At 39.0% G+C, this 13,023-nt stretch overlaps 2 protein-coding genes across 2 annotated transcripts in view; one reads left to right on the forward strand and one right to left on the reverse strand.

The window, feature by feature from the left end:
- Window positions 1–10,076, forward strand: part of LAMB1 (laminin subunit beta 1) — a 76,679-nt gene extending 66,603 nt beyond the window's left edge. Inside the window, exons 31-35 of the mRNA XM_019626049.1 lie at window positions 1,611–1,818; window positions 2,030–2,171; window positions 5,162–5,338; window positions 6,815–6,974; window positions 7,176–10,076. Coding sequence (XP_019481594.1) covers window positions 1,611–1,818; window positions 2,030–2,171; window positions 5,162–5,338; window positions 6,815–6,974; window positions 7,176–7,312 — 824 coding nt within the window. The 3' untranslated portion in view covers window positions 7,313–10,076. The remainder of the gene's footprint in view (window positions 1–1,610; window positions 1,819–2,029; window positions 2,172–5,161; window positions 5,339–6,814; window positions 6,975–7,175) is intronic.
- Window positions 9,653–13,023, reverse strand: part of DLD (dihydrolipoamide dehydrogenase) — a 21,269-nt gene continuing 17,898 nt past the window's right edge. Inside the window, exons 10-14 of the mRNA XM_019626055.1 lie at window positions 12,809–12,979; window positions 12,313–12,502; window positions 11,758–11,895; window positions 10,814–10,903; window positions 9,653–10,718 (exon numbers count right to left, since the gene is read on the reverse strand). Coding sequence (XP_019481600.1) covers window positions 10,653–10,718; window positions 10,814–10,903; window positions 11,758–11,895; window positions 12,313–12,502; window positions 12,809–12,979 — 655 coding nt within the window. The 3' untranslated portion in view covers window positions 9,653–10,652. The remainder of the gene's footprint in view (window positions 10,719–10,813; window positions 10,904–11,757; window positions 11,896–12,312; window positions 12,503–12,808; window positions 12,980–13,023) is intronic.

Raw genomic sequence — 13,023 nt, forward strand, 5'->3', positions numbered from 1 at the left:
ACAGGGGCTGCAACCTATGCCGTCGCAGGCAACTCACGGCAGCCCAGCTCCAGGTTGAGCTGTTGTTCAGCATCTTAGCTGTGGAGGGCAGTGTCACTGGACCTCATATGTGGGATCCGAACCGGGGCCCTCTGGCATCCCAAGCCAGTTCTTAACCATCACGCCACTCGGCCGGCCCTGTATTTTGTTTTTTTGAGAGAAAGAACATCTCTAGAATTTGTGGTCTAGCTCATAAGTATTACTGGTCAGTATTATCAGTAGGATGGTTTTGGCTGCAAGTTACAGAAAACTCTCAACTGAAATGGACTAAATAAAAAAGATGTACCACATGACAGGAAATTCAGTAGTAGGATAGCTCCATGGTTCTGGGATCCATGTACTTTTCATCTTTCTGCTCTGCTATATTAAGCATATCAGCTTTGTTCTCAGGCTAGCTCCTCCTGGTTACAAGGTGGCTGCCAAAGTTCCAGACTTCACATAAAAACACGATAATATCTAGTGGAAGAAGAGACCACCTGTCCCTTTGTTGTGTCTGTTTTTAAAGGGAGGAAATCTCCCTCGGAATCCCTTGAGCAGTCATCTCCATAAATCTCACTGGCCAAAAATGAGTCCCATGCCCACACGTAAATGTCACTGGAAAATGGAATGGGACAGCCTTTATTTGGCAGACCAGTCAGGATTTATGTGCGCAACACTCATTCATAGGGTTGCCAGGAGCTGGTGCCAACTCAAGGGCACATAACACACACAATCAGGACTGAACTCTGAGCTGGTAAGCTTACCTTACCTTAGAGGTAGGTGCCTGAACAAAATCAGTATTCTGTTAGCAAGGAAAAGGGGGGAATGGCTAATAAGTTGGGAGCTACCAATATTTGCTGAAGATACCTTATTCATTGATAGATTCTTAGTACTGAAATCCTCAGGGGTCCATTATTATGTTCTTTGACAGTTAAACTAAAAGCTTAGAAACTAATGACATATATAAAGCTTAACCATTCTGTGGTTTTTTTGGTTTTGTTTTTATTTTTTGTTTTGACCTTTTACATTTGACACTTGAAACTCCTTGGCTTCTGACAGATAATACGCTGTCCTGATTCTGTTGCTCCTGACTGAACTTTCTCCCCTTCTGCCATTTCCTGAATCCAGATCATTTATAAGGAAGATCAGCTCTTGACATCTGCATTTACGGTAGTTACCTAGCTATTCTTTCAAGCTCAGTTGAAAGTTTTCATTGTAGGATCTAGCTTTCTACCCTGGCCTCTATTGTCTTCTACAATCTGAACCATTCAGTCCACTCCGATTTCACATAACAGGCTCTGGCCATACTGTTTCTCTAGCCAAAAGATGTCTTTTTTTCTTTCAAATACTACTATCCTTCAAAACCTAATCAGTCCCTCATCCTCCACAAAGACTTCCCAACTACCAATTCCGGTAGTACTTGTCTGCATTACTTCCTCATGTGTGCGTGTCTCATCTCCCTGCTCAATTAGACTATAATCTCTTAAACAAGAAGTGTGTCTTGGTGTGACCCTGCCGTGCTGTCCACATAGTAGATGACCGGTAAGTGGCTGAATGACTGACTCATCTATGATTATCACCTCTTTTAACAGAGGACAGTTCTGACTTGGATAGCATCGAAGCAGTTGCTAATGAAGTATTGAAAATGGAAATGCCTAGCACCCCAGAGCAGTTACAGAACTTGACAGAAGATATTCGCGAACGAGTCGAAAGCCTTTCTCAAGTGGAGGTTATTCTACAGCAAAGTGCTGCTGACATCGCCAGAGCTGAGATGTTGTTAGAAGAAGCTAAAAGAGCCAGGTATCTGAAGACACATGGCATTTAGGGGGCTGGTTTTGTGTATCTAGCCTGGAGTAAAAAAGCATTTCTTTAACCTATGAAATTTCTAAGAGTGACTGACCTCTGAGTCTCTCTGGGTCATTTCAGGAAGGCTGTTCTTTAAAGAAATATTCTTTTCGGTAAGGATGTACTTTTTTCATGTTCATGTACATTATCTCATTCTTTTACTCAGCAAAAGCGCAACAGATGTGAAAGTAACCGCAGACATGGTCAAGGAAGCTCTGCAGGAGGCAGAAAAGGCCCAGGTCGCAGCAGAGAAGGCCATTAAACAAGCAGATGAGGACATCCAAGGAACCCAGAACCTGCTGACTTCGGTAAGCTATTACAGCCATGATTACTGTGGGAGAAAATACTCGCAGGTACTCCTCTAACAGAATAGTAAGTGCATTTCATAGTTATCTATGAAATATTTGCAACTGAACACGAAAGGATTTTTTTTTTTTAAAGATTTTAATTGGGGAACTGGGGGAGGGGAACAGAAAGTTGCTGTCCTTTTGTTCTTCAGTATACTTTTGGAGGATGTCGCTTCACTGGCCCAAGTTGGTATTATCATCGCACTCTTCCCAGCTGAGACAGTCGCTCGCCGGCCATTGGTTAGCCGCTCACGGCGGCTCACGGCAGCTCATGCTGGCTGCCAGCCACTCACAGTAGCTCATGGCAGGCCACTGCAGCAGGGGCTGCAGCCTACACCATTGCCAGCGACTCTTGGCAGCCCAGCTCCAGGTCGAGCTGTTGTTCACCATCTTAGCTGTAGAGGGCGCAGCGTCACGGGCCGTAATGTGGAATCCATACCGGGGCCCTGCTGCTCAGAGCTGGCGTCCTAAGCCACCTCTTAACCAACACACCACTCGGCTGGCCCCTTTTTATTTTTATTTATTTATCCATTTTATTGGGGAACAGTGTGTTTTTCCATGACCCATCAGCTCTTAAGTCGAGTAGTTGTTTCGTTCTAGTTGTGGAGGGCACAACTCAGTAGCCCGTGTGGGGATCAAACTGGCAACCTTGGTGTTATAAGCACTGCGCTCTAACCAACTGAGCTAACCGGCTGCCCCAAAAGGATTCCTTTTTAAATAAATCTGAACTACTTCCTTAGCACAGAAGCTAAGAGTAATATGTTTTCAAGAAAAGACTGTGAAGATACTGGAACATTAATCCCTTTTCCATTTTCACCCCCACAAAAGCTTAAGATAAAAACATAAGTTTCCTGTTCTTTCAAGGAATCACACAGACTATTCAGTAATATGAAGTCCAGTGTTAGAAAACTTATAAAGCAGCCCAAAAGCAACTACATGGTCAAGACGAGTGTCTCAAGACTTATGAGGTGATCATTCACAAAACTTAACTAGTTTTGAAAAGGACTAGAAAGCCACAAAGGTCAAAATGTTTGTTTCCCATGTTCCTTTCTAGAGGAACCTAATAGATCTTACAGCTAAACAACCTGTTGTGTTCAGAATGCATGGAAAACTCAATGGTTTATCAGCAAAATACTCTTAGAAACTACCAGATATTACAGGCCCCCACTAACAAAGGTAGTTTTTCACATGCATTTAAATGCTTGATTCTAAAAATCCTTTTATATTTAAAAGGTAAACATAGTCCTATTATTTTTTTTAAATCAGTTGTATAAGCAAAATTTTTTTCCTTCCTGTTGTGGGAAAGTTCATTTCTTTTATAAAAGTGGGTGAAGAAAATTGATGACTTGTCCATGCCTCTCCATCTTCTCAGGATATTCTCTGAAATTAGATGCTCTCAGTACTGTCAGCCTTTTCAGGCCAACAACCCCTTAATGTTTAAAACCTGGTAGATGATTTTTCAACCTACTTTTCCTACCCTTAGTTGATGGTACAAACCTGTCTGCCCTATTCTGTTGCTTTCAGTAAAGTGAGGCCCAATAGTCCGTCAGCCACTTTCCCTTCTTCAAGGGAAAAGCATACGCATAATACAAGGCTTTTCTTCAGGCTACTTCTCCAAGTTTAGAAAATGATGTTTCCCAGCAGGCTAAGTTCTGACCCTTTAATTATTTTGATTTTTCTGTGTCTAGGTTTTTCAAATTTCTCAGTGTGCTGCTAACATTTTAGTGAAATGTATTTCTGTGACTTTTTGAGTTACTGTGTTTTGAGAAGCAAGTTAGAAAATACTAATCCAACTACAGGTGAGGTATTTGGCTTGATGATGTACGTGAATAATGGTGGTTCTGTTTCTCAGGGACCTTGGGGGGCAGGATGTGTTTTGGGTTAGTAATAAGAAACTAAGAGAACCTCTAACTAAACTATATATGCTAATGAAAATCTTGTCAAGAACTATTCATTCATCTAAAAATGAAACTGTAAAACTCATCTTCTAAAAATTATATCTACTCTGTAAGAATTTTTTTCCTAAGTAAATAGGTGAGCTTATAGGTCAAGAGTTATTTGATCTGAAGTACAAATTTTAGCATGTCCATACTGACCCGTTAGTTTCACTGCCATATTGTTGTTCAGAGTTAATTCTGTAGCAACAGACCCATCCTTGAAGATCATTAAGGAAAAGTGAGTGCTCAGTGAAACTGGTTTTTCCATCATGGGCCCGACTGCTTACTTTGGCTTTTTAAAACAAAACAAAAAACTCACTGTTTATTCATTATAATTTGAAATCAAATGGGGATCTTCACCAGTTGCCCAGATGGTATTTTTGCCCCCCTGAAAAACTTTTACTTATAGCTCCATCTCACAATCCTATAAGTAACTCTTAGGAGTTTTAAAGAATATTTCTGGTCTCCAAGTCTTCAGTAATTAGCTAAAAACACTAAAATTAACTTTCTAGGCAGTTTCTGGAGTGCCATAACCTCCACTACTAGCGTTTCATTTAAAGTTGACAGAAAAAACTAAAGTCAACTGGAAATTGTAATATTTCCACCCCCATTAAATTGGGAAATTTATGTGGAAATCCGTTCTGACATCTGCTTATCTATGAACATTGGCCAAAGTTCACAGGCATCTTTAAAACGCTTCTCAACACACCAAACTGTCGGGGTGGTTCTTACGTAGAGAAATCTTACGAGAATTTCAGCCTAGATCACCAGAAGTACCAAAAGAATAAAGTTAATATATGAGATGTAGCAAACAGCATTTAAAGTTGGGGCACTTCATATAAGCGTTCTTAGAATTGTATTTTCTTGTTAATTATTACTTTTGGTTGAGAGGAAAACGGCACAGCAGACTTTTACATCTTCCTCTACACTTGTGTTCATAGCAAGCACTTCCAACCATTTCTCAAATTAATCACGTGCTGGATGGTTGACATTATATTTTCGATCTATATATAGATCGAGTCTGAAACGGCAGCTTCTGAGGAAACCTTGTTCAACGCCTCCCAGCGCATCAGCGAGCTGGAGCGGAACGTGGACGAACTCAAGCGGAAGGCTGCCCGAAACTCTGGGGAGGCAGAATATATTGAAAAAGTCGTATATACTGTGAAACAAAGTGCCGACGATGTTAAGAAGGTGCGTAAATCTTTGAACTTCACAGCTACGTTGGTGAAGGAGCAGCCAGTCTCCTCACTGCCTTCCTTGGAAGTGGTAAGGGACGCAGACCTACAGTGGTTAGTCTCAGAAACATCCCGAATGACTGTTCTGATTGGCGGCCTTTAGACACAGATGGAAGAGAATGGGAGTGGACATGAAAGTATCCAATAAGCAGGTCCTAGGCCCTCAAATGCAATCTTGGGTGAGAGCTTAGAAAATGAAATTGACTTAGTGGTAGAAGTCTTAAAGCAAGCATGTTGGGCATGTGTTTCTGTATTTTATCAGGAGGATGTTTATGGTATAGTAATGAATGACCTGGGCATTTGGAGAAGCTTTAAAAACAAGGTAGAAAAAGCTGAGTTCAAGACAGAACAGCTTGGAGGAAGGAACTAACATCTCTCAATCTGCATTCATTATGTAATAACCACCCTTGTCTCTCATTACAGAAAAAATCTCTCACGACCCAAATTATTCACTAGAAGCCAAGTAATCATTGAAACACACATTCAATTTCTAAATTTGTATGGGCTTTGTCTCCAAAGAAACCTTTTTAAACTTTTGGGGCGTGTTGAAACTTTTAAATGAAGTTATAAACTTCGTTTATATGGAGTTATAAACTGACGAAGTAAAGGTTTTTCTTGGACGTTACTTTGGCTTGTGGGCATTACATAAGGGCGACTAGCTCTCTGGGTTGGGAAGAGAACAAAATAGTAAGAAAAGTTCACTGCCACGTCTGTCTTTTCCACTATGGTTTGTAGTTTCCTGCGGTTCTGAGAGCATGAGTCTCCCAGGTAGTCTTCTTACAGAGCATTTTGCATAAATATGACATTGGATTGCAATAAAAAGGAACAAAACCCCTTGACATGAAATTCCTATTATCAATGGCTGTTGTTTGGTGTTTCTCAAAAGAAATCACTTGTAAGCATCTTTCCAAACCCACACGTTTCTCCTCTCAACCATGCTGCATACGCTACAATCTTTCCCTTCTTGTCACTAAATCTGCATTTTCCCTGAGTTCCTGATAGCAAGTTTCTACAAACCCTAAATTAGTCAAGAATCCAGATGGTCCTCATTCCATTTCTTCAAAATGGGCCTTTTTGGAGGTCTAAATATTTGGATCTCAGCACAGCTGCTTTTGAGAAAATCAATTTCTCCACAGAAATGTGCTAATTAACAGAGAAAGCGGGCTTAACCTTAAGACCTGTTACAACTCCAAAGTGTCTGAAATCTTGTTTGTAAAAATCATCTTAAAGTTGTATGTAATTCTGTTTCGAGATCATGTTTTCAGTGACCTCCCATTTGAATAGCTTGAAGTGTGGGTTCCCTGACGGTGGCCCTAATCCAGAATGCTTGCTGTACTGGTGATCCAAGCTTGTCGTCATACTATGTGCTGCTCTCCGCTGTAATTACTGACACTCACATTATCATCTCTTTGTGTCTACATGTGGAATACAGACTCTGGATGGTGAACTTGATGAAAAGTATAAGAAAGTAGAAAATTTAATTGCCAAAAAAACTGAAGAGTCAGCTGATGCCAGAAGGAAAGCTGAAATGCTACAAAATGAAGCAAAAACACTTTTGGCTCAAGCCAACAGCAAGCTACAGCTCCTGAAAGGTAGGTCTTCTCACATAGGTTCACGCTTTCATAAAGAATTTTAAAATAAATATATCGAGAGTTTGTTTTATTTAAAGGGTGAAAATCTACACACTTTGTCTCAGACACTTTAAAAAGCCTTATAAGCAAAGAGAATCAGTGTTAGATTTTGAGATCATCATAGTATAAATTGCTCAAGCTTTTTCTTTTTATCTCCCACAGATTTAGAAAGAAAATATGAGGACAATCAAAAATATTTAGAAGATAAAGCTCAAGAATTAGTAAGACTGGAAGGAGAAGTCCGCTCGCTCCTAAAGGATATAAGCCAGAAAGTTGCTGTTTATAGCACCTGCTTGTAACAGGAGGAAGGGCTGTAGAATGGCTGAGTGACCAAAGTAAGACAGCTACATTTTTTAAACTGACAATAATCTTCAGAGTAAAACTCATTGCCTATTTAATGTTTTTAATCACCACGTTTTGTATGGAGTTGAATAAAGTACAGTGCTTTTGTATAAATATAATTTAGTATTCTTAAATTACTTTTACTGACTTAGTGTTCATGAATCCCTTTAACGAAGAATGTGATTTTCACTGTAAAGACAGATTTATAAACAAGTTGACTGCCTCCAGGGAGACCCTAATTTCTGTTATGTCTATAAACAAGCTATTACTCTTCTGTTTGCTAGATCAATATCCTCCACAAATCTACCCCCAAATCACTTCCCAATCATTTTTGGATAAGGTAAAGATCACCACTTCGGTGCCTGCTCAGTTGCTCTAATCTCCACAAATCCCATCAGCATTCCTTACTCTAGGACAGAGAACAAAAAGCACTTTTTAGAAAATTGTGGCTTTTAAGTATTACCACCAGAATAGGGCCAGGGTTGCCAAGGGGAAGGTTAAAATTAAATCGGTCCAGTTTCGACGTTGCTCCTGCCAACTGAGCAATGCTACTCAAAGTTCAGAACACTGCTGTAATTTCTCAGCTTTCATATTATATTTAATTTCACCAACTAAAGATTCTCTGCTAAGGTTGTAGGTGAGGCCAAAGCAATAACAATCACTTACTCTACAGGCTAAAGAAAATAGCTGGAATACAACTGCCAAGCCTGTGTCAATTTTATAGCTGAGCTAGCTGGATACCAGGCCAGGCCAGTGCTTTTCTCACACATTCCCGTTTCACAACCACCCACACACCCAACGCAGCTGTATCTGAAGCTGGGCCTGAACAAAAGTTATGTAAACAGCTGTGATTTAAACAATAAGGCAACTTCCCTCTGGTTCAAGGCAATGATTTGTCATTTTTATTTAGGTGGAGTCTAGAACTGTTAAACCAAGTGGTCATAGCTCATCATCTACTAGAGCAACTAAGTCTTTTCCCGCTAAGTATATAAGTAGAAACCTTCACTACTCACCATTGCTTTTCAGCTAAAGATCTCACTTTGAAATTACTAATCAACTTAATGAACTTTGCCCTCCTTTTCATAAGCCAAGAAAATATTAAGAATTTAGTTAAGTGAACATTTACAATTTTATACCTAGGAATTCATTCCCACCCAGGTAAATCTGCATTTGCATATTGAATGAGAACCCTTAAAGTTGGATTTAACTTATTTTCTGTCTCTATAGCTGGACTTCATATATTTCACTGTTCCCTAATTAGAAACTCTTCCCTAGAGTAGGGGACATGTTTCATGTTTAAATAAACTAGCACTTCACAGAATACTGGGATTTCAGAATTTAAAGATGCAGAGTTCATTTCCAGTAATGGTGAACTGGCACATTCAGACCAACCCTCCTGCTGGTAACGGCCAACTCGGAACAAAATTATTTCCCCCCTAAATATACTGGAGAATAGCTAGAAGCAGGCTGAAGGTAGAAGGCAGTTGACACTCAAGATCAGCACTGTCTGAAATTCCCATTTTTAACAATTTTCACTTGAGGGAAGATCCCAGTAAGTGGCCACGTAGGCAGTAGCCAAGTTTTATTTACTGGTTAAGGAATCAGAGGAGAGTTTAGAACAACCACAGCAACTGAAATATGAGGGAGGGAACCCCAGAAAGGAGAGGCCCCCCCCCAACTTTGCTCAATCTCTGGTTGACCAGTGAACTATATATGCACAGGGCAGCCCGGGTAAAGCTAAACTGAGCAGAGGTTTCAACTGCTGCCCCTCGACAAAAGATGACAAACGTTTGGAATTGGAGATCAGCCAAGTTTACTGCCTACTAAAAACAAAAATTAACTATTTTTCAGAGATATGAAACAGGATCGAGTCTTTATAATGTATCATTCATAATGATAATATAATCCAGGACCACTGGACATATTAAGAAAAAGGAAAATGTGACCCATATAAATGCAATTAAAACCTGAAGACTACTAAAGATTTTCCTTTTAGTTATGATTGATGGTATCCATTCCATACAGCTTTCTGCTGATAAATTACATGCTCCAAACTTTAAAGACTAGTTTAACCTCTAAATTGCAATCAAGTGAATCTCTAGTTTGCATATTTCTAGTACTTTAAGGTAGTTTATTTTTCTCTTTAAATTTATGCTATCTCAGATTTGAGAACTACTTAATCTGAAATCATTCTTAAATTGAAGTATATGTAAAAACCTATTTGTCATTTAACACTTTAAGTATTTCAAGAAATGGCCATCTTATTAAATATTTACCAGTAAATACATAAAGCACTCTTTAAAGGAACAATCATTTATCCAGCCAAGGACACAATGGAAATCCACACAGAAAAAGACAACAGTAAAGATTCCCTTACATTGTTTCTCCAAAAGTATACGCTAAACATTTTGTGATCACTGAAACAGGTGAAACGGTGATGACCTTTTAAGTAACTTAATACTGTTCTACAGTGTGCAGAAAAGATACATCCAGGCTTATAAAAGCAATAATAGTAGTTAAGAACACACACAAGAGGCAGTCATAAATAAGAATTTGGACCATTTTGATAATCCACTCAGAATAGCCAATAAATGAATATTTAAGAAATGTTTATTTTCAGATCTTCATTTCCTACTGTAATATATTTGAGTCACCACTTAATATTTGAATTTTATAGATATACCTCCTTAACTTGGTTAATTTTATACTCCAGACTATAAACATCAATGGTACCTTAAAAATCTAAACACATAAATTCTACTGCTAAACTGCAAGAATTTGGGGATTAAATAAAACAAATGAGAGACTATCATTTTTTTATTTACATGAGTTTACACATATTTTAATCTTATTCTAATGACTGACTTGTTTCCAATATGAAAACCAAGTTTAAAAGAACTTGATCGCCTTGCTTCAAATACAGCTGTTCACATTCCATACTCCAGTTCCATCCACGTAGTAAATGCAACTTTACTGTATCAGATCAAAGCTACTTAACATAAATTCAGTGAAGTTGAACCTTTCATAAACAGCATGGAAATGTGTGTTGAAAAAAAATTTTCCAGGCTACTACTATAAGTAGCTTTTTTTCTTTGCAATATTAATGTACTGAAATAAAATGTATTTAAAATATAGATATGAGATTATTCCATTCAGTCCAAACCTATTAAATACCTTCCAAAAGTTTCATAATTCAGTCCTAGAAATTCTGTGAGCTGTGAGCATTTCCTGTTCAGAAATGTGACCTCTACAAAAGCTCCCAGGAGATTTCAGAAAAAATATATGTAATCTTCTAATTTAAAAGTTGATTGGTTTGCCAAATGATGCAGCCAGGTTTGCTTCTCTAAAAGCTTCTGATAAGGTCTGCAAAGGAAATAATTAAAAATTAAAAATCAAGTATTTGTGGATCAAAAGAAAATTTAGGTAGCGATTAATTCTGTTGTGTTGTTAATAGTTACCGGATGTGCATGACAGACTCGAGCTATATCTTCACAGGATGCCCCATATTCCAAAGCAAGAGCAGCTTCATTTACCATTTCACCAGCACCCTTTAAAATAATAAACCAAGAAGTAATTGTGTCTCCATGGCAAAAACAACTACACACTAATGGGACAGATTAATTGTAAGAGCCGTTAACTAACTGCCTCCAGCCAGGAAACACTTGGCAGAAAAGGTGGCACAGAAGTTAAGAGCTTAGATGGCCTGGATTTAAAGTCTACCCCTCAGACTCGGTGTGCTTGATTCCATTTATTCTCCTCAAAAATGGGAATAGTCATGCCGACCACACAGAGTCAACACTCAAATGTTCATTACTGCTACAGCAGATACCTCAAGGGAAGGCATGCTGCAGATTCAGTGGTAGGACAGGCTTCTCTTGGAAGGTAACACTTGAGCTGACCTGAGGAACACAGGAGCCACTCATGCAGAGATCTGAAGGCAGAGCATTCTAAGCAAAGGGTATGACTACAAGCACAAAGGTTCTAAAGTGGGAAAAAGTCTGACCTGCTATGAAATTGAGAGAAGGCCCATGAGGCAGGGAATTCTTTAATAAAAGGGAGGAGTGGAAAGAGATGAGGTCAGAAAGGCAGGCAGGACTAGATATAGAGGGGCCTTGTATGTAAGTCTGCAGGTGCAATAACCATTGGAGAGTTTGAAGCAGGCACATGGTGCGTGTTTTAAAGGGACGATCACAGTTGCCGTGTGGCAAGTAGACAACATGGGCATGACTGAGAGTGCTGCTGGTTCCTTCCTTGCTAGAAATGCACCCAGAGGCCATATTCAGACTTTACTGGTAAATAATAACCTCAGGATGGAAACACCAGGTGGTTTTAAATAAACCTACTAAATAGCAATATTTTCCAGAAATCCTAACGGGGTTTCTGGTTCTTTTACAGTACTCACTGGTCCCAGAATATGTGCTCCCAATACTCTATCCGTTGATTTCTGCCCAAGAATCTTCACCATGCCGTCTGTGTCAGCATTTGTCTTAGCTCTGCTGTTTGCAGCAAATGGGAATTTCCCAATTTTGTACTCAATACCCTGTGAGACAGAAAATGAGAACCTAGGTAAACTCTGAAAACCTTCATTTGCCATTGGTGAAATCTACCATTTGTCCAGAAAATAAATCCCAAGAAGGGAATTCTTCACAGAACATAAAGAAGGAAAGACCAAAAGGCTTGTTAATGAAATATATTTTGGGTAAAAAAACACAAGCAAATGCAAATTTTGGTCTGTGTATATTTCAAAGCCAAAAAGAAAAGCTCTGGAATTACTAGTTTTGAATACAGGCAAGTGGATGATCTCCTTTGTAATACTACAGGAAAAAAATATATACTAGACTATAATGTTCCACATAGTTATTAAAATGCATTAATGCAATAATCAAACAATCCTCAGCTACCAGTGTCATTAACTCAATTCACACACTGGAGTGCAACTCCCCTTGCTCAGGATTACCTCTTCTTTCAACTGCTCCTCTGATTTGCCAACCCAGGCAACTTCCGGGTGTGTGTATATCACCGACGGTACACAGTTGTAGTCAATGTGCACGGCACCACCAGCCATTCCTTCAACACAGATGATGCCTTCATCCTCTGCTTTGTGAGCCAGCATAGGACCCGCAACCACGTCACCAATAGCATAGATACTACCACAGAGATCAAAAGAAACACAGTGAGCCTCTGAAACCAGGTCTTCACCTTCAGTTGTGCCATGTTAACAAAATTATAAACTGCGAGTTGTTAAGTCACAAAAAATATATTAAACACAGCTCTTCGATTATCTGAGTTTGGGTTCTAATCTTTGGGTAATGAAAAAAATTCAATTAAGAATTTTTGCTTTAACATTAATTTACTACTCTTCCCCAAAGCCAATGCATTTTTTAAACATGTCAAAAGTCTTATTTTCAAAATAGCATTTGACATAAACTTTAAATATTGAAAATGCAACTTACTTTGGAATTTTAGTTTGGAATCTGGTATTGACTGGAATTCTACCTCTAGGATCTAAGTCAATGCCAAGGTCTTCTAGTCCCAAATTCTGAGTGAAAGGTCGTCGGCCAATGCAAACCAAGAGTACATCACAAGTGATAACTTCAGCTTTACCACCAGAAGCAGCTTCAATACTAGACAATGAACAGTGAATAACTGTTAAACACATATATACATA

The sequence above is a fragment of the Hipposideros armiger genome, unplaced genomic scaffold (genome assembly GCF_001890085.2).
Source record: "Hipposideros armiger isolate ML-2016 unplaced genomic scaffold, ASM189008v1 scaffold_655, whole genome shotgun sequence".
NCBI classification, from domain to species: Eukaryota; Metazoa; Chordata; class Mammalia; order Chiroptera; family Hipposideridae; genus Hipposideros; species Hipposideros armiger.